The sequence below is a fragment of the Sceloporus occidentalis genome, unplaced genomic scaffold, assembly GCF_023333645.1.
Source record: "Sceloporus occidentalis isolate IW3139 unplaced genomic scaffold, rSceOcc1.0.p SCAF_28, whole genome shotgun sequence".
Classification (NCBI taxonomy): Eukaryota; Metazoa; Chordata; class Lepidosauria; order Squamata; family Phrynosomatidae; genus Sceloporus; species Sceloporus occidentalis.
The window spans coordinates 3,884,645-3,903,941 of NW_028317008.1; the positions used below are offsets into that span (position 1 = coordinate 3,884,645).

The window sequence follows — 19,297 nt, forward strand, 5'->3', positions numbered from 1 at the left end:
TACGTCTGGGTGATACGAATAAAGCTATACCTGCCTGCCAAAGAGATGATAGCTTGTGCAAATATAGTATTAATTTCTAGCCTATTGGCAGCATGACGGTCTACATTTAAGTGTATGTGATGTGAGTGGGAATGTGTGTGTTAGAATGATTGTGTAGATGTGTGTTAGTGAGTATGAAGTGTAAGCATGTGTAAATTTGTGTAAGTGTATCTATGTATGTGTGCCAAAGTATGTCTTGCAAGGGGAAAATAAGGTATTGTTAAGCTGTTTGAAGGCAATTATGGCACAGGCAGAGTGTTTATGGGTTAAGATGGCACTGGTTGGGGAAAAGGGGGCACTGTAGGACATGTTGGTATAAGTACCAGCTTCGTCAGGGGCGTTAGCTTATGTTTATTCTCCCCTGGTTCTTCAGTACACTGAGCCTGGGGTGGGAGGTTTACTACTTTATCACTACTGCCCAACTTGTTTAGGGTATTTTATTTTCTAATGGCCAATTTAAATGAATCATTTTATTAAACGTTACATTTTAGAGATCATACCTCTTACCTTCTACTTTATCATAACATAAAAAGTGAGGACAATTAAGGTAGCCAGGCTGTGTGCCACAAATGTTCTTTGCATTTACCCTATAATGAATAATACAAGCATTGGCTCACTATCATGTTCTCATTCTCAAATTAATAGGCATATACTAAAAAAGTTAAAAACTAAAAGGTTGTGATAAAATGCTATAGAACAAATTGTTCTAACTATACCACTGTTATAGTGACTTAGTGATGCCCCAGGGTAACGCCCTAATTTGTCTATTTCCTGAATGAAGATAAAGAGACCTATGTGCCCTGTTAGCACCTGCTGCTTGGCTGTTGACCTGAAGCTGTTAGCCCATGAACAATCCCTATTCTCCACCAGAGCTCTTAATGAAAGGGGAAGAGACAGTTTCCCTTTTCTATTGTGTTCCTTCTGTTGAACATGCTTTAATCAAAGATGGATTTGGGAATTACAAAAGACTGGAATTGCTTTTGTATTCCACCTTATTGCTTCACAAGCCAAGAAGCCCACCTCCTATTGACCATCTTTTTTCATAGACAGGGACAGACCCTAGATTTTAATGCTCCTAATTAAAGATTTGTGGACATCTGGCTGATTTTATTTTACACATATGTGATATCATATTAAATAACATTGAAATAATGTAGTGCAATAACCTCTTATATCATGGCAGTAGCCAGCTTGTAGGCCTATATGCACAGTGTGGAGGAGATAGCAGAGATGCTGATATAGGGAGATGATGCCATATACTGTACACACACATATATATATATATATATAATCCTAGTTACAGATATCATGGGTTAAATTACCTCCTTATAAATATGAAAATCTTGATACACCATTCAAGTATTGATAACACATTACAAAAAAAAAGGTTAAACACTGTGGAGTTTATTTACTAAAGCCGTGTTCTAGCTTTTTTATTTCAATTTACATTATGAAGAGACAATGCCCTTAAGTGATATGGCCCTGTATAATGTATAGCAAAAAAACAGTGAGGTTTCTTAGTGCATCAGCCATGGCCAGTCCAGCCTTTTTGCTGCTAAAACTTGTAAGTGCTGGCCCTCCATAATGGATAGTAAGGTTAGGGAGTTAAAGCCATAACTCTCCCTTATTGAATAAACTCCTTTGTGTTTGATATAGTGTCATATATCTAATGTAATATATTCCAACTTTGCATAGATAATAATATGTTTATGGTTGGTGTGACATGACTGCTTCTGTATGCGTGTGAGGAGAATCCTCATGCAATTACTCGTTTACAGCCACATAAAATGGCGGGATGTGGAATAGATTTCAGTCAGGCATAAAAACGCCTGTGTAGGTGCACAGCAGTGACACAGTTATTGGCTGTGCCTCTCTATAAAACGATTATTGACCAAATATATCAGCAGAGTTATATCTTTTAAGTTGAAAGTACATTTTGGATCACCCAGTTGCTCTGTAATATTGACACATTGCTAAAAAAAAAAAAAAAAAAAAAAAAAGGTGTAAAGAAAGGGAATGTGACGCAGTGTTAAAAAAAAAAGTGCTTTTAGCATCCTGGTAATGGCCCAATCAGCAAGGAAAAACCACTGCTTAGGTTGATGATAGGACTGCTTTTTAACGTTTGCGTCCGAATCACGTATATAAAAGTCTCCGTTAGGTTCTAATTTAGAAGAGCTACCCAACCCCGTTAGCGTGTGTCAGTCCTGAGCGGAATGTACGGCGCTGTGGCTTAGTTGGTTAAAGCGCCTGTCTAGTAAACAGGAGATCCTGAGTTCGAATCTCAGCAGTGCCTACCTAGCTTTTTATTATGTAATCTCTGAAAACGATGAATTAATTAATAAAACACATCGGGATGTGCAGTGTCATTGTCTAGTTGCTATAGAAGCAACACTTTTTTTTGCCAGCAGAGCTTACACTCATTTTTTGGTTATACTTTTTTTCCTCCATGTTTTGTAATAGTCGGGTATCGCTACAACCAGTCACTCTCCAGAAGCGCAGGGACTCAGATCTCATAGAGTTATAATAATAATAATAATAATAATTATTATTATTATTAAGAATAATAATAAATAAAAACAAATCCCAATATGATCTCACTTTTTTCAATGATATTATTGTTTTAAAGTAGATTTTAGCTATGTGGTATACCACTAACAGTTTTTATTCTTATGTATAATATGTATGCATATTGCACTTTATTGTGTTTAGTTAATTTGAATTAATAGATAGCATTTGAATTACATTTTTAGAATTTCTTTAATTACATTTAAATACCACTGATAAATTATACTTCCTAGTGTACACGGTGAATTCCTTCATATCATATAGATATTATCCTTGAAATATTTTAAGTATGAATACCCAGAATTTCACATTTACAGGGTCATACATAAAACCATGTATAAATGTCGAGTATGGTATTCCAAGGATGTGTATGTTTTAAGGAGGGTGACTTCATTTATTACAACAGAAAAATACAGAAGTATTCTAAAATGAGATTTTGCCTTTCTTACTATACTGGATAGTTTGTATATTGTTTTGCATCATTACGTCATTCACTGAATAACTGGTACACTTGTTAATTGTAATAATATTGACAAAAGATACAGTGGTAAAATAACGTTTGTGCAATAAACTCGTGATTTCATTTAATTTAATTTTTATTTTAAACACAGAATATGCGTGTGTTTTTCCGTAGCACAATTTATAGCCTTTATATAATACTGTTTTTTTCTGCCGTAGATTTATTATTTATTAATAGTAATATTACAAGTTTTAAAGAAAGAAAAAAGATTAGGACGATTCGTTTACATGTTAAGTTTATTCCACAGTATTTAACACAAGAAACATAGGTAGCGAACATGATGAGTTGACATTGTATTCAACGTCAGGTCAAGTCGTGCAGAGAATTGCTTCTGCAGTTTCAAGGCTATTAACACAGTCATATCTAGCAGGTAAAGTGTTAATGATAGTTGTATGTTGATGTCACATTAATTATATATATATATATAATTATAATCCCTCCCTCTCTCCATATATATATATATACCTATGTAGAATATATTTAGATAGATGGATATGTATATATATATATATATATATATATATATATATATATATAATATTTCTCTCTATATTTAATATATATATATAATATATATACATATATGTATGTTGTCCTGATGAAAGTCAGTAATGACTGAAACGTCGACTTGACTTTGAATAAAATGAAACTGTCTATTTAAAGACCTGGAGTGCTGACCATCTTTTTGAAAGTGTTTTATATATATATATATATATATATATATATATATATATATATATATATATATATATATATATATATATATATATATATATAATATTTCTCTCTATATTTAATATATATATAATATATATACATATATGTATGTATAGAATATATATATAAAAAATATCTCTGTATAGTTATATATATATAGACTATATATATATATATATATATGCATATCTATATATATATTTCTCTCTCTCTCTCTCTCTCTATATATATATATATATATATATACCGTATATACATATATATGATCTAAGCATAACCACACTCATCAAACTATAATCCTAGAAAATGGCAATAAAGAAACGAATAAGCAATATAACCTGTTCTGATTATACTCGTTCTATTGGAAACAAATAAAGGAGCAATTAAAGAAATTATTAGAACAAACGCCTCTCTGTTAGTGGCTGTTGTGATTTTCTTTCTCCTTCTGGTTAATTATATGTAATTATAACAGTGTTAATAGCAAAACGAATAATTATTGTTTTACGTGCGTTTATAACTAATGAATAATGCAGTTCTTGTGAATAAGCTGTGGCAATAGGGATGTGTGACAGAGCTTCTATTATTAACTATATAAACACGCAGATCGCCACTTTACTGGAGTTATATAGAAGCAGCAGTCCTGGCGCAAAATGGTTAAAGTGGGGCAATCGCTATTTTACCAGTTTGGTCGGTCTTTAATTAAATAGCCATGTCCCGTAAGTGTCCGGGAGATTCTAAATCCCAGCTGATTGTCCTGCTGTTTATTTTATTAATCTGTTCACAGTGGGAAATCCTCGGGACATTTAAAGTGCAATACGTTAATACGTAAACGTTAGTACATAAGGGGTTTCATGTCTTCCTTCCTTTCCTTTCTTCTTTCCTTCGTATTTTGGAATAATTAATCGTAGAACTGCTAGGACATATATATATATATGTATGAATATATATATATACCGGTATATATATACATATATAATATAAAAAAATATAACGTTGACTATACACTCCCATACATCGGCCCCGACGCCTACATATATATGTACATGTGTAGGTAGAGGAATCTTTTGTTAGAGTGTAGAATGGAGTCTTGGGATTTATATGCCGATTGTAATAGTTGTATTCGGAGATTTTCACATCAGTGTTGTACACGGTGTCAGGATGTGCCCGTTGTTTGCAGTGCATGTCGGTTTAGTGGATAATCAAGTACCCGGAGCACATATGCAAAAAAGCCATCGCCCTCGGGGCTGAGTAACTGCAATGAACGCACCTTAGAGTAACCTAGAAGATTTCAAAACTGCCCATCATTTGAGCCCTTGCCCACAGCGTTGAAGCTCATGATTGTGCCTGTAGTGGCTGTCACATGGTAGTCATTAGCAGGTAAGTGGCCCCATTTGTGCCGGTCCCGCAGGTAGATCGCTACTGCCTTCTCAGCGTGTGACAGATGTCCTGTGAACCGGTTCCCAATGCCGGCACCTCCCACAGCTAGTCCTATTGGTGTATCATAGGATCGGTGGGCGTGCTCGTAGGAGGGGCTTGTAAGCACAAGACCTGCCCGCCCAGGTATTGCACCCGAGTCCAAGGAAACTCCCAGCCCTGCCTGAGCACCCTCAGCCACCCCGGGCCACTGACCTGCTCTCTTTGAAGTGCTGCAAGAGCCACATTGTGCAGTACCGCGACCGAGTAATAATATATCTACCGGATCAGTGCGAAAGCCGACTTTGGAAATAGTCTGTTGCATTAGAGAAAGAGCAGTAAACCGACAGGCAGATACTGTATATGTTAGTTACGAGTTCCACAGCCCACTGTATCAAATCAGTTACCCAGAAACTGCCCACTGCCACTGGGAGAGAGACTGATCAGTGGACCGAGAACTGCCCCAAGCATGGGCAAATCACAATGACCTCTCACTGAAATGCATATCATCTAAGAGGAAAGCTGCTTCCTCTACTTTGTGACTGCCAAGCCTTTGACATTCTAGGAACCATTCTGAATAAACGCTAACTACCTCTGGACAGAGCAAATACAGCGATCAGGACTTCCGCACAGCTGGAGACGTATCCTCGTGGATTTATTCAAGTTGCACCGATTGCCAGCCAGCGTTCTGTTTGTAGGTTAATGCTAGTGCCGCTCTTGCTGTGATCTGCCCCAGGGCAGCACCATGTTTTTACCCCCGGTTCGGAAGGGTTTCTCCATCGAGGCCTTGGTGGGTCCGGACAGGAGTCCCGAGGAACCCCTCAGACCCACTGCCCTGAAGTACCCAGAACCCGGACTGACCCCTTCACACCTTCGCCCGGGGATCCGCCTACTCGGGGCCCCAGACTTAGTGTTCCCGGAACAGGTTGCCTCTCCGTTTGGGCACGGCCTGGGCATCCCACAGCACCGGATCCTGCACCGGGACCCGCTCAGCTTCTGCCCCTGGATCTTACGGCACCGACTGCCGGGTGAGTGGCCGTACCGTGATCTGTCACATATTATTCCAAAGTCTATCTATCTGCAGCAGGGATCTTTCTTTTCTTTCTTTCCTTCCTTCGTATTTCGTATAATATATATATATATATATGTGTGTGTGTTTATATATATGTGTGTGGGAGAGGAATAGGAGAGGAATAGGTTTATTAACAAATAATAATACGGCTAATACGGTAATAGCAACAATAAATTAACATCTGTAAATACATAAACCAACAGCAACATATGCCTTTATACACCTCTCCTTCACATGATAGACGCAAACGAATTAGGGGAGATTAACTGCTCAAAAATAATAATACTGAGGATTTAGTGATTTATGCTTTTCTGACAGCTAATACAGGATATATTTCCTCTGCGCTGCATTTCATTACAAATTAATATAAACATAAATGTGTGTATATATATATATATATATATATATATATATATATATATATATATATACATGGAAATGGGCTATTTCAACAGGCACTCTGTATTAGGTGTATACGATTAGTATTCCTGAACAATAAGCATGTATATGAATTATTAAGTGTGAGACTGGTTGGAAGTGTTTTGTTTTAGCTCATCAGAGATTGTGAAATAATCTGTTTTAAGAGAGGGTTTTGTGTGGGTGCTCAATCTCCCAGGAACAGAAAAAGGCTGCTTGCCCTCTCTTATTAACTCCATTTCACACCCAGTGTTGCCCCCACTAAGGGTGCTATCCTGTAATGGGTCTCAAGAGACAGGTACTGGTCTACTGCAGTTTAACAATTGGAAGAATCTACAGAGACATAAAAAGAAGAAATCACACATTTGCATTATTCATTACCTGCCATATAATCTAATATCTTTATGAGCTATCAATTTGCTGCCTTTCAGAATATATTTGCTTTTTAGTAAAAAAAAATTAAAAAGTATTTTAATTTATTTGGGACTTAGGCATTTAATGTATTTGAAAAAGAATTATATATTTTATTTGGAAACATTTGCTAACATTTTTCTAAAAGTATCAATTTATGTAGAGTTATAGACATTAAGGATAATTAATAATAATAATCATCATCATCATAATGAATTTATTTTTTTTGCAAAATGCAATACACAATTAGACAACTGAATAATTGTTTATTTGTAGACAGGTGTCCAAAAACACAGAATATTGCAATCATTAAGACATTTGTTATAATGTTCTTATACATACAGCATGGTTTCCAACATTTCTTCTAGTTACCCCCCCACCCAAATGTTACTAATAAAACAAAACCAATGCACATCAGCAGATATTATAGACAGAGGTGAAACATATTTCCAAAGGACAGGGGTTCTACAGCAATAATTGCCTACCTAGCATAGTTTAGCCTCCGACAGCAATTACTAAATCAAATTAGGCTACTAATTGGCATCAAGCAGTGAAAGTACTATGCTCTATCTTTACATAGTTTTAAATAGATTGCAAAGCGAAACATAACATTTGCAAAAACTTTTATCTAGATAAAGTCTTGAATTTTGTAAACGTCTTGTTCATTTGGTTTTCATGTTTATTTTAGAAAACAATTTATATATATACACATACTAATAAAAATAACAAAATATTATTAATATAAAGGTTCAAAATTAAACTAATTAAACTTTGTATGTGTCAAGAAATTGAAAACCTAAGGTCATAGAGTTGTGCAATTGTGGAAAAATTGGTGAATTTTATAACATTACATTATGGACTCGGCTCTTCCCTGCTTTCTCATTTTTTCTTTTTCGCTTTTTTCTAAAGACACACAATCACTGTATGCCAGTCCTTCTACATCCAGATAGCCACCTTGAAGTCTGGATACCTTAACGACCAGTATTTCACTTTCAATGTGTAATCACAAATACATTTGATCGTGCATCTCAAATTTTATAATTGTTTTCCAAATAAGCAAATTTATCATAAATACAAGATAGTGGAATGGTGGAAAGAAAAAAATAAAATCAGCACCAAGACAATAAGTAAGACAATACATATCACTGAGGAAAACAAATCTAAAAACACTGTACAATTTATTTGTGTATGCTAAAATGTATGTGTACTTTTTATTTTCTAAGGCATTATTGTCATTACCATACCATACATTTTTATTTTTATGCAATCTAATAATGGCATTTAGGTATTATTATTATCTTTTATTTACATGACGCCAACAATTTACGCAGCACTTCTTACAATACATATATTCAAGGGATATGACGAGACTAGAATTGACTAAGATAAACGGATGCATTAGTTGGAGAGATCCCTGCTCGCAAGTTTACAATCTTGAGGAAATGTATGCATGTGCGTGTGTGTATATATATATACATATAATCTAAAAGTAGTGAAGCCAGCACTCACGCTCTTCAATAATGCTTCATTTTTATTTGCAAGACGCCAAGATGTCAACGTTTCAGTCCAAGTGGTGGACTGAAACGTTGACATCTTGGCGTCTTGCAAATAAAAATGAAGCATTATTGAAGAGCGTGAGTGCTGGCTTTACTACTTTTAGATTATTGTTACTTTGCTATTAGCCAAGCACTGGGCACCATGTTTTTTGAACTAGGAATCTGGTATTTGTCACCTTATTTATGTTTAGGTAGGGGTGCAGGGCTATTTGTTATTTTTATTTATATATATTATACATAGATATACTGTACATATCAAAAGGTTAAAGTCAATGGATAAAGACTATACTATTTTATTTCTTTTGTAAGTCTTGCGTAGTGATTCTTCTTTTACATGACACATGTTAATCCATTTCTTTTCTGCATACATTTCTTTAGCATATCACACAAATGAACTCTGAAACAGGTCTGTGAACTTGAATGATGTTTCATCAGGAAAGAGTAACCAACTGTCCCAGTCTCTCAGTTCTAAATAAGTAGCAGCATACAATATTTATAATGAAAGTACTAATTACAACTTCATTCTGTACCATTGTGGTGGAGAAGTGGTCGGGATGTTACGTTTTTCAAGAGGTAGAAAAATGGGATGTTATAATTCCTCAATTCAGTGATTATGTGATCAAGGAGGTAAAACATAATACCTAGCAAAATACCAGTTATAAAATCATCAAAACTGATCTTTTAGCCCCGTAAAGACAATGCTCACACTAAGAACTGTTGCATTGTAAAAGACTTAACGGCTGAGTTCCTTTCCTGCAGTATAAGGATAAGTACTTTATGTACAGAGGCCCTGAAGAGTCTACACAGACACACAGTGTGATCACCAGGCAAGAATAGTAATAATAATAATAATAATAATAATAATAATAATAATAATAATAATACATATTTTAAGGGGATCCCTATAGTTTGTAATAGGGATTCTGGAGGTGAACAAACACTCCAAGATGATCTCAAGTCATGTTGCGCTATTCTCCTTTGAACAACAGTGCTAACAGAAAAAAGTTACATTTATATGTAATTAAATAAGTGGGAAATAAAAAGTGTAAATCAAAGTGGACTTATGAAATAAAAACAAATTAAGTAAGCCCCTTTGCTGCCTGTGAACTTTAAACTATTTTAAAAAAAGGGTGTAGTGTGTTAGGGAGTATTTTGGTCCTATGTCTTCACTAATGCATAAATATCTAGGAATAACTGTACTTGGAGGATGTTGCTGAATATATTTTTTGTAGCAGTTGCACCTATCCTATGGAAAAAACCTAAGCAACATTCTAAAGGGTGGGTAGAATAAAGGCTATATGAAAAGAAGTCAAAAGGCTCTCCGCAATAGCATATAGGCTGTTTGTTTTGAGAAATGTATATCAATTAAGGTTACAATTCAAGCATACCAAAAAAAAAAATTACACAACTTGCAAATAGTGATGCGCACATTCTTATGTTTGCCTGCCAGTGCCAAGGATAGGTAGAAATCCCAGGAATATAACGTTTTTCTAACTTCAAGACAAGTAAATTAACACTTTTTTATTCCCATTAGGGTGTATGATTTTGGATGAATTGTCTTACATATTCATTCTGATAAGTAGTGTTACAAGTATGAATATGATTTCAAAAGAAGGCCACACTTGTGCTGGAAAGAAAAATACAATTAGTGAGGGTAACCTAAACACGAATGATGGAAATTAGGCTTGAATAACGATATATGAAAAGTGCTGGAAATGCTTCCGTTCTTAACTATAAAAAGATTTGACAGCTTGGTCACCCAAACTAATGTAATACCCTTATTTAGAAAAAAACAAAATGATCAAAATATCTTAAACGAAGCATAGTCATTCATTGTATTGCAGAATAACAATTTCATGTTTCTCTCTTTATGTAATGCAAAGCAAAAGTGTATTTTATGTATTATAAAATTAAAGAGTAAACAACTTATACGACCACCAATTCTTATAACATTCCATCAGTTCTATCAATTAAATGGTCTGTGTAGCATTGATATACTTTACAGGTATTGAATATAGTCAGGTGGCATCTGCAAAGTGTTCATTGTGGTTGGTTTTTTTGCAGAAACACATTTTTTTTAAATTCTTGCTAAAATATGCATACATTTTTCTCCTCTTTGGCCAAACTTCATATCCTTAGTTTGAGTACCAGGATTAATGTATTATTTCTATTGAATTAACTTATTTGTTTGTTCCTTTTTCTTTTTTTCTCCCTTTTTTATTTTGTTGTATCCTCACCTTGGAATTGTTTGTGTGGACCACCTATGCATAATTTGTAAATTATATTATTCTGCATGGTCTCTACCAGAGAACCCTAGTTTTCTTATGCTTGCGGGATTTCCACATGGCATTGTGTTAGAGGGAATTTTTTTTACAGAATACATACTGTTTAGCAGTTTACAACCCCGATGCACCATTAACTTCATAAACATTTATATTAAATATTAGTTACAACCATGTATATTGGCCCATTATATTGGCATATAAGTTATGATTTTCATTCATGCTCTGAACCAAATTTTCATTGAATGAAACATAAAATGTGATACATGTTAAGTTTTATTAAGTGATACATATGTAGTTTGACATTTATCACTTCACATGAAGGGCACAGCTATCACAATGATTGAAATGTCCTCTGACATATAAGGGGTTAAAACATATATGGATGACTCAGGCGGCACATGTCCATGCAGAATGTGTTCTTTCTGTTTAATGAGTATTCATGACAGCCTGTGCCTCAGGTTTTTATTGCTGGTTCACATGATGCATTATGGGTAGTAATGATGCAGAATTTACTATAACCCTGAGGGGTTTTAACATACCCCCAACCTACCTGTAGCTTCACCAGTGTTCATTATATCAGTGTTACATAGTTCATAAGGTTGAAAAAGACCCATCAAGTCCATCAAGTTCAACCCTTCTACCTAACCTTCCTATTCTTGATCCAAAAGAAGGCAAAAAAACCCTAATTAAGCTACTTCGAATTCTGCCATCAGGGGAAAGAAAAACCCTGCTTGACTCCAAGAGGCAATCGGATTTCTCATTGGATCAAGAAGCTCTAAAATATTAATGTTATTCTATTTATATGTCATGCCTCTCTAAGAAAATATCCAGAACCCTTTTGAAGGTATCTAATGTATTGGATAACACCACCTCCCTTGTGAATTCCATACCTTTATTGTCCTCACTATAAATGGTTCAAATGGTGTCACTGACACACTTATAACTATATACATCACACACACATCACCCACAAGCGACACCAAGAAAAATTATCCCACGTTTCTACTAAAGTGCCGATAGCCAGCGTTCTGATGGCTGAACTCCAACGTGTGTCATAGTGGCCACCTCTATGGAGATTCTGTTTGGCCTGAGGTCACCTCACCCATACTAATTCTCTTGAAATAGTACTCTCCCTGGTTTGCGGGGCAGGTTTGTGTAGAAACTAATTGAAGTGTTAACAGGTAAACTGTTCAGGTTTTGGCCTATAATTAACTGTTGTCTGACAAATACATGTCAGTATCTGTCATAGCTACAGATTGCGTCACCTCCTTGAACCAATACATAAATATATAGCTCTCACACCTTAACGTCAACTGGTACCTTCTGAATGGTTTTTTACGCCAGTGGGAATAATTTCTCCATTGAGAGCTATTTCTCCAGCCCATTTTAATTTTTGGGATTATGGATTTATAGATGGAATGATGGGTTGTAATGGGTGCTGCTATAAGGATGCAAAGGATCAAAGGCCTTTCCCGTTCTCTACCCTCTCCGACATATGGGTTCCTGGGGATTTTAGAACTGAATGAACCCTTAAAAAACATTTTCTATCATGAATATTCCATGTAGTACCTGAAAAATATCAATAAAATAATAAAAACTTTAACCTGACATGATAAAAAAATGTACCAGTAATTTGTTTGGTCACCTGTATGTAAACTGGGATTCCAGCACTATAAATGACAAAAAATTTAATTAAACATAGACCAAAACATGGAATATAATCAAGAACCTGCAATGAAAAAGCGTTGATGATAAGTGTAGTAATGTTATTGGCTATTGTATGGTGGGTTTGCAATCAGTATGTTATTATTAGTATCCCAGCTTGAATGACCGTGACTCAATTATGCGTATCTTTAAATAATGACATGTCAGGTTCAGAGGACTGGTATTATAGCCATTTGGTTAACACATTTGGTCACTACATATAATTTTCATGATGGGTTATTAAATGGTTAATATTTTAGGGTCTCAGGGTCAGCTCATTTAGAAAGTGCCCATGCATGCATATTCCCCAATAATGTCCACACCTATTACCATTATAAGAAAAAATGAGATACATATTTCAGCTTCTTTTTCATACCTCTGGGGGGTGCTATGTATTTACTGATCTTTTTTTAAATAAAAGCGATCAAATTTACATTATATTATTTTCAGAGGAACCTGTTATTAAATAAAGCAGGGTGAACAAAATTAACTCATTTCTGCAAATGGACGTAAAGCAATGCTCCTACCTCTGAGAAATTCCTGCCGAAACAATCATGTTTCTGCAGTTTGGTTTCCACTGATGTAAATCTTATATACAATTGCCCATTTTTTGGTGTTTCAGGAAACTTTTTGTGAAGTATGATGTCAGAGTCTGCACATTTCTGCCTTTTTACTGTGAAAACTTACCAGTATCCCCTATGGAGGCATTTTTTTAAATTACTTCTAGATCTTATTGAATGAGACTGCCTTCAGTAAATGTTAACTATCTTATGACTTATTTAAAGGGAAGCTGTAAATGAAATGTGAAATTCATGTATTTAAATTATCTGTAGCTTGCGTCTTTTGCTTTTCAATTCATTTGAAGATATTTTGTTCAAAAGCATTATGCTATGTGGGGAAACCAGTTGTTAGAGGGTGATCAATGAGAGGCACCCCCAAGCTATCTGTGCTCCAGGCCAATGCCTACCTTTATAAAAAAAACCCAGTAATTTATATAATTACTAAAATATTAATAAAATATTATTTTAGATCCCCTGCAGCGGTGCAGGTGCCCTGGATCCTACTCTCCGGCAGTCAGTGCACGTCTGCTTGATACGCGTACACAACCTCCGCTGCCAGCACTTCCGCTGGGGCTTCTATGGTAGAGCATCGGCATGACATAACCTTCTTGTGCTCCACCATAGAAGCCCCAGCGGAAGTCCCGGCAGCAGAGGTTGTCTAAGTGCAGACGTTTAATGGCTGCAGCAACGCTCGTAGACAACCTCCGCTGTCGGCACTTCCCCCGGTGCGTCTCCGTCATAGAAGCCACCGGCCGGCCCCGCTAGACACCAGGGAGTCTGGGAGTGCATTGGTAAGTCTGGGGGTGGTTTGCATATCAAGGGAGCAGAGTGGCATTTCAAGGGGGTATAAAGCATACCTGGGGGGGCAGAGTGGCATATGTGGGGGCATACTGGCATTTCTAGGGGGCATAAAGCATATCTGGGGGGGCTGAGTGGTATATCAGGGGACATATGACTGTTTGTATATAACATATGCTGACTAACTGCATAATAGATACCAAAAATATTAAAATACACGTATTCCTGTGTATTAGGTAAAGTACTGTTTTACCATTCCATTAATGTGTATTTTTTCTTAAATTTTTTTTTTCCTTAAGATAGCACCAAACCTTTAGGGTGCTGCCTATAATCGAGCCAATACGGTATGAAGGTTAATGGACAAAGTGTACAAACTCTTAGGCCTACCTAAAGATTACCTGTGTTCTATACAGCCACTATACCTGGAAACTTTCCAGGGTTGGCTACTCAGAGCTCTTCCTCTTTGGTGTGTGGTGACAGGGAGACAGGGCTAGCCCAAGACAATCTTAAGTGGGTAGGGTTTCCAGAGAATAGGAATGAAAGTGGGTGAGGAGTGGGCTGGACTATGTTGATAAAAAGCCAATTAACAGAGTAAAGAAAGGATCCAATTAGAATGCACATGGTGCTCCATGGAACTGTACTATTTTAGATGCCCCCTGTGGCTATGTGCGGAATTGCATATTCTCTGACCTTATAGGTGTTTTCACCTACCTGAGAGTAATGCAAAGATGACAAAGTGTTGGAACTTCTATTCTTTGTTAATGCCATGACAATTCTGCTCAGAAATATTAAAAGGAAACAAACCATGATATGTTTTTTAAGCTATGAAATAGCATACTTACATACTGTCCTAATTCAGGAGAGTCACTCAGTTGTGGACGACTGTCCTGATTCATTCCTTTGGTCTCCTGCTTCTGGCATAATGTGCTTCCTTCAAGAATGGCTGGCTGGATGACAAACCAATTATAAGCCCAGTGCACTTCTGACATCCTCCCAGATGAAGCCAGGGACCACTTTTACAATTAATTGTTCATTATTTCCTGCCAAAATATGTTTATTTTGGGTCATTTGTCTTTGAGTTTTTCCAAAGACTGATTTACCATGCTGGAAGGCTACTTTTCTGGAAATAGTATTAATACTGAAATCAAAATGACTGCTGTAAATATATTATCTGCAGCCCTGTAAAACACTAATTGTGTGGAACAAAGAGAGTGGACTGTTTTAGTAAATACAATTATCAGAAAAATAAAATCCGAGTGAAGCAAGTAGGTGTGTTTGTATTTATATTTACCATAATTTTTTTCATATAGTTTCGGTTAAAGCCCTTGTTATCAATCATGATGTTATCTGAAATAGCAATCTGTGGATACGGATACATTTACTCACCCTTGTCCTCATCTTTAACATCCTATTTTAACACATTCGTTTTTTTCTAAATATAGAGCGTTTATGGAACAGCTTCGAGACCGTGCCAAAAATTAGCAGCCAGTCTTTTTTTTTTTGTGTGTGTAAATTAAGCGTAATAGTATAAGAATAGGTTGTTCTAATTTAATACCATGCCTATTGACAACCAATATTAGATGTGGCAATAGTAACTGTTTCAAAGTGAGCTGTAACATTTCAAAACATCAATAAATAATAATAAATAAAACATAACTAACAAGAAAGATGATATCTGGAATGTAGTGTAATTTTATCTGTACAATTATTATTTTATCTCTGATGGTAAACTTTAATTCCTAGAGCTGGAAGGTAAGCTTTGAAGCTCAGAAGCAAGGCAGCCGTAGGCTTTTTTTTTAATGTCTTCTGCCTTCTTGTCAATTGTTTGTTATTTGACCTTATCAGCATTTCAGTGATGATGAAATCTTAAAACGGAGTGCATTATCCTAAATACCGCCAGAGGGCCCACAGCAAACTGCTACCCAGAGGCTGAAGGCATTGACTAGAAAGCAAGGCATAGATGTCTCCTGTAATAGATAAGGCATACTCGAGACATACAGAGGGTTTTTTTTTTAATCACAAATGTTTGGTGCTGCTCAGAATTAAAATACATGTAAGCATATCCAGGGGTTACTTGGATAAGGAGCGAACTCCTATATATTTATCACTACATTGATTATGTAGCCCTTAATGCAGTGTATGTGGAATCCTTGATTTCTAAAAGATGACTCAATTAAGAAATAAATCTAAGTTCATGAAGGCAAATATTAGGACTATTTGATGACTACTGTTAGTGATTTGAGACATAACACAAGATGTGTAAATAGATGCTGTTATGCTGTTTCTAAGTCCTCTCCTAGTTTTTATCTCTGTCCCTTTTTGCTGTTAGGATTTCAAATACAATAACAAAAAGTGACACAATTGCGACTTATTGTTTTCAAAGTTCACATTTTTCCTTATCACACTACAGACCTCTGAACTTTACAGACAATTACAGGGACATATTGGCTATGATTTGTAGTACAGTAATGTAAAGGACTGCACAATTATTTAATTGGTTCATAGTCTGCATCACTCGCCCAATTTTTATTTGAAACTTAGTATCAAGGCTTTTGGTGAAACCACCTTTTCTTTAGTCTTCTTTTGTGTACTTACTGGTGCATTTCATTTTTCAGGTGAGGAAAATACTCCAGATAATTATTTACTTCAAGGACCCTTTTCCCGCAAACCCAAAAGGATAAGAACAGCTTTCTCTCCATCTCAACTCCTCCGCCTTGAAGGAGCCTTTGAGAAGAACCATTATGTGGTGGGAACAGAAAGAAAACAACTTGCAAACAGTTTGTGTCTGACAGAAACTCAGGTATGACGATCTACTCAAAATCTGCATATTAATTAATGACTATTTTTATGATGAGCCCAAAATACTTGACTGCCATATCTTAGACATGATTATAAACCACATGAATAAACCCAACATTTAAATAAATAATGCCCAACCCCTTCAATAAAAACTCAGGATAACAATTTGAAAGAGATTTTATTGAGTATTTACAAATATAACTCCAGCCAGCAACAGATAAAATATAGTGTCTGATATCGGGGATTAAACTCCTGTAGATGCATATTCTTTGCCCTGTCTTGCCAAAGTATTAAAAACACATCTTTAATTCTTGTGTGGACTGCTCAACTGCTTACACTAGTCAGTTGCGACTCTGAAACCATATATAGTGGAGACACATAAGATACCACTAAAAAGTTCCGCCTTTTACAAACACCTGCCCATAAACACACACATACACTGCCATTACACACAACTGCCTTTACACACTGCCTTTACACATACCTGTCCATAAACACATGCACTGCCCTTACAAACACACACACACCTGCCCATAGACACATATATACATACACTGCCCTTACACACGACTGCCCATACACACACCTGCCCATAACCACATATTTTTTTCCAAATTTGGTAGGGGGAAAAGGGGGGGGGGAAGAATAATCTAGGGCAATTCCTGCCCCCCTGTAGCGATGCCTATGCTTCTAGCGAAGTGTGTGGGGGAAGCAAGGGGCTTGATTTCCCCTAGTTTTTCGCTTATAATACAAATATTTTTGCAATCTATACTTCTTTGTGCATTTATCAAAATCACAAAATTAGTCTAGTCTGTGAAGTATAAACTGGTTTTATTTATTTGTAATACCCATTTAAATTGAGAGGGCATAATCCACTCCAAGAGACTGAATCCATTCCGTTACTGGCAGATCCATTACATACAGTTAATCAATCTCCCTATTTAGAGTGATGCTATTCTAGCGGGCAATGCAAATAAAATAAACTGCCTAACAAAAACAGGACATAAATTAGCTTTGAATATGTTTTCACATCTTATAATTCAGAGGTTTTATTTTGTTTGTATCAGAAGTCGGAATTCTTGACACTTTTAATTGCAAATACTTTGTGTAAATCTTTATACGGCAATAACGCAGAACTTCCAAAAAATCTTAAAGGTTATAGGACAGATGGGCTGTTGATTTTAATAGCAATTGCGCTTTTCTTTGTAATATGGGGGACAATTGACATCATCAGCCGAGATTAAATTTTTTTCAAGGTATGTAGTTTTTGTAATCTACTATTAATCTTTTAATTTGTCTTTTGGATGATATTGGTTAGGACAGCTCCCATCCTGTGGGCAGGGCAATTCCTCTTTACTTTAATTATAGTGAATGCACAGCTGGTTGCATTCCTGTGGATGATCACTCAATGGAAAAATTAGGCTAATGCATAGCCCATTCCAATCCATCGGTTATTGGAGCAGATCCAACAAATTACCTGGCCCAGAAAAATGTTCATAGGGAAAACATAAAATTAACAACATGAAACATTTTTGTGAGCTCTAGGTTGTCACAGTTTTTTTTTTGGTTTTTTTTTTAAGTGATAAAGCCTATGAAGCTCATGGTGCATGTTACAAAACCTGACAATACCTATGCCTGTCTGCACCAGAACATAGAAATACATTTTATTCTTATATTTTCTGTGAACAACATATATTATGTGAATGAACTTGCTTTGCTTTTAAACCTTTAATCCAACTTCTTTTCCATATTAAACAGGTAAAAGTTTGGTTCCAAAACCGGAGGACTAAACACAAGCGCCAGAAACTAGAAGAAGAGTGCCCAGACTCTCAACAAAAGAGGAAAAGCAGCCAGCATGCCAACCGATGGAGAATGGCAACATGTCAGGACAGCCCAAAGGACATTGATGTCACATCAGATGACTAAGAGCGTATCTGTTGAACAACACACCCTGCATTGTGGCTTGAAACGGCAAACTTGTCTTTGGCAGAGACAAACTCTGCTTTACAAAATGAGCGAGTAACTGTTTTTCAGATTTGTTCATGACAAATCTGTGTCTGTGACTGTACTTAAAGAACACCTCTTGGATTTGGTCCCTCTCAACTGACCTGCAAAAATCATGCCCAGGTTATCTGAACGTTCATGTTTGTAATTGCAGGTGCTTTGCAAACAAAAGTTTACCTGGACAATGTGCTAGTCAGAAGGCAAAGTTATGACATATGCCTTTAAAAGCACTAATTTGGAAAGCTATCTTATGGCACTCCGGCTTTTCTTGAACTAGAACCTGATGATCCCCAGTCAGGTTTAAGTCATGCAAATGGTAGATCATTGACTGCTTTGGTTGCCGCATTTTGCATCCAGAAGGTTACTATTTTCTGTAAATGAATTTCTTTGACTGAGTGACAGCTCTATTGACAGCTGGCTCTTAGTTAAGAACTTTG

General features: G+C 36.0%; 1 protein-coding gene and 1 non-coding gene across 2 annotated transcripts; both read left to right on the forward strand.

Annotated features, from left to right (window-relative positions):
- The first annotated feature begins 2,258 nt into the window (after window positions 1-2,258).
- Window positions 2,259-2,332, forward strand: TRNAT-AGU (transfer RNA threonine (anticodon AGU)). Its single transcript has one exon. It is a non-coding gene; the product is annotated as a tRNA-Thr (tRNA).
- A 3,667-nt stretch (window positions 2,333-5,999) lies between these two features.
- On the forward strand, window positions 6,000-18,782 carry LOC149299677 (homeobox protein EMX1-like). The gene is made up of 3 exons (XM_089486001.1): window positions 6,000-6,282; window positions 16,673-16,857; window positions 18,615-18,782. Exons 1-3 carry the CDS (start codon window positions 6,000-6,002, stop codon window positions 18,780-18,782), a joined length of 636 nt encoding a protein of 211 aa, XP_089342127.1.
- The last annotated feature ends 515 nt before the right edge of the window (window positions 18,783-19,297 follow it).

Coding starts and splice junctions, on each gene's coding strand:
- LOC149299677 (XM_089486001.1), top strand. CDS start 6,000: ATGTTTTTACCCCCGGTTCGGAAGGGTTTCTCCATCGAGGCCTTGGTG. Junction 6,283..16,672: donor CTTACGGCACCGACTGCCGG/GTGAGTGGCCGT, acceptor TTCATTTTTCAG/GTGAGGAAAATACTCCAGAT. Junction 16,858..18,614: donor TGTGTCTGACAGAAACTCAG/GTATGACGATCT, acceptor CATATTAAACAG/GTAAAAGTTTGGTTCCAAAA.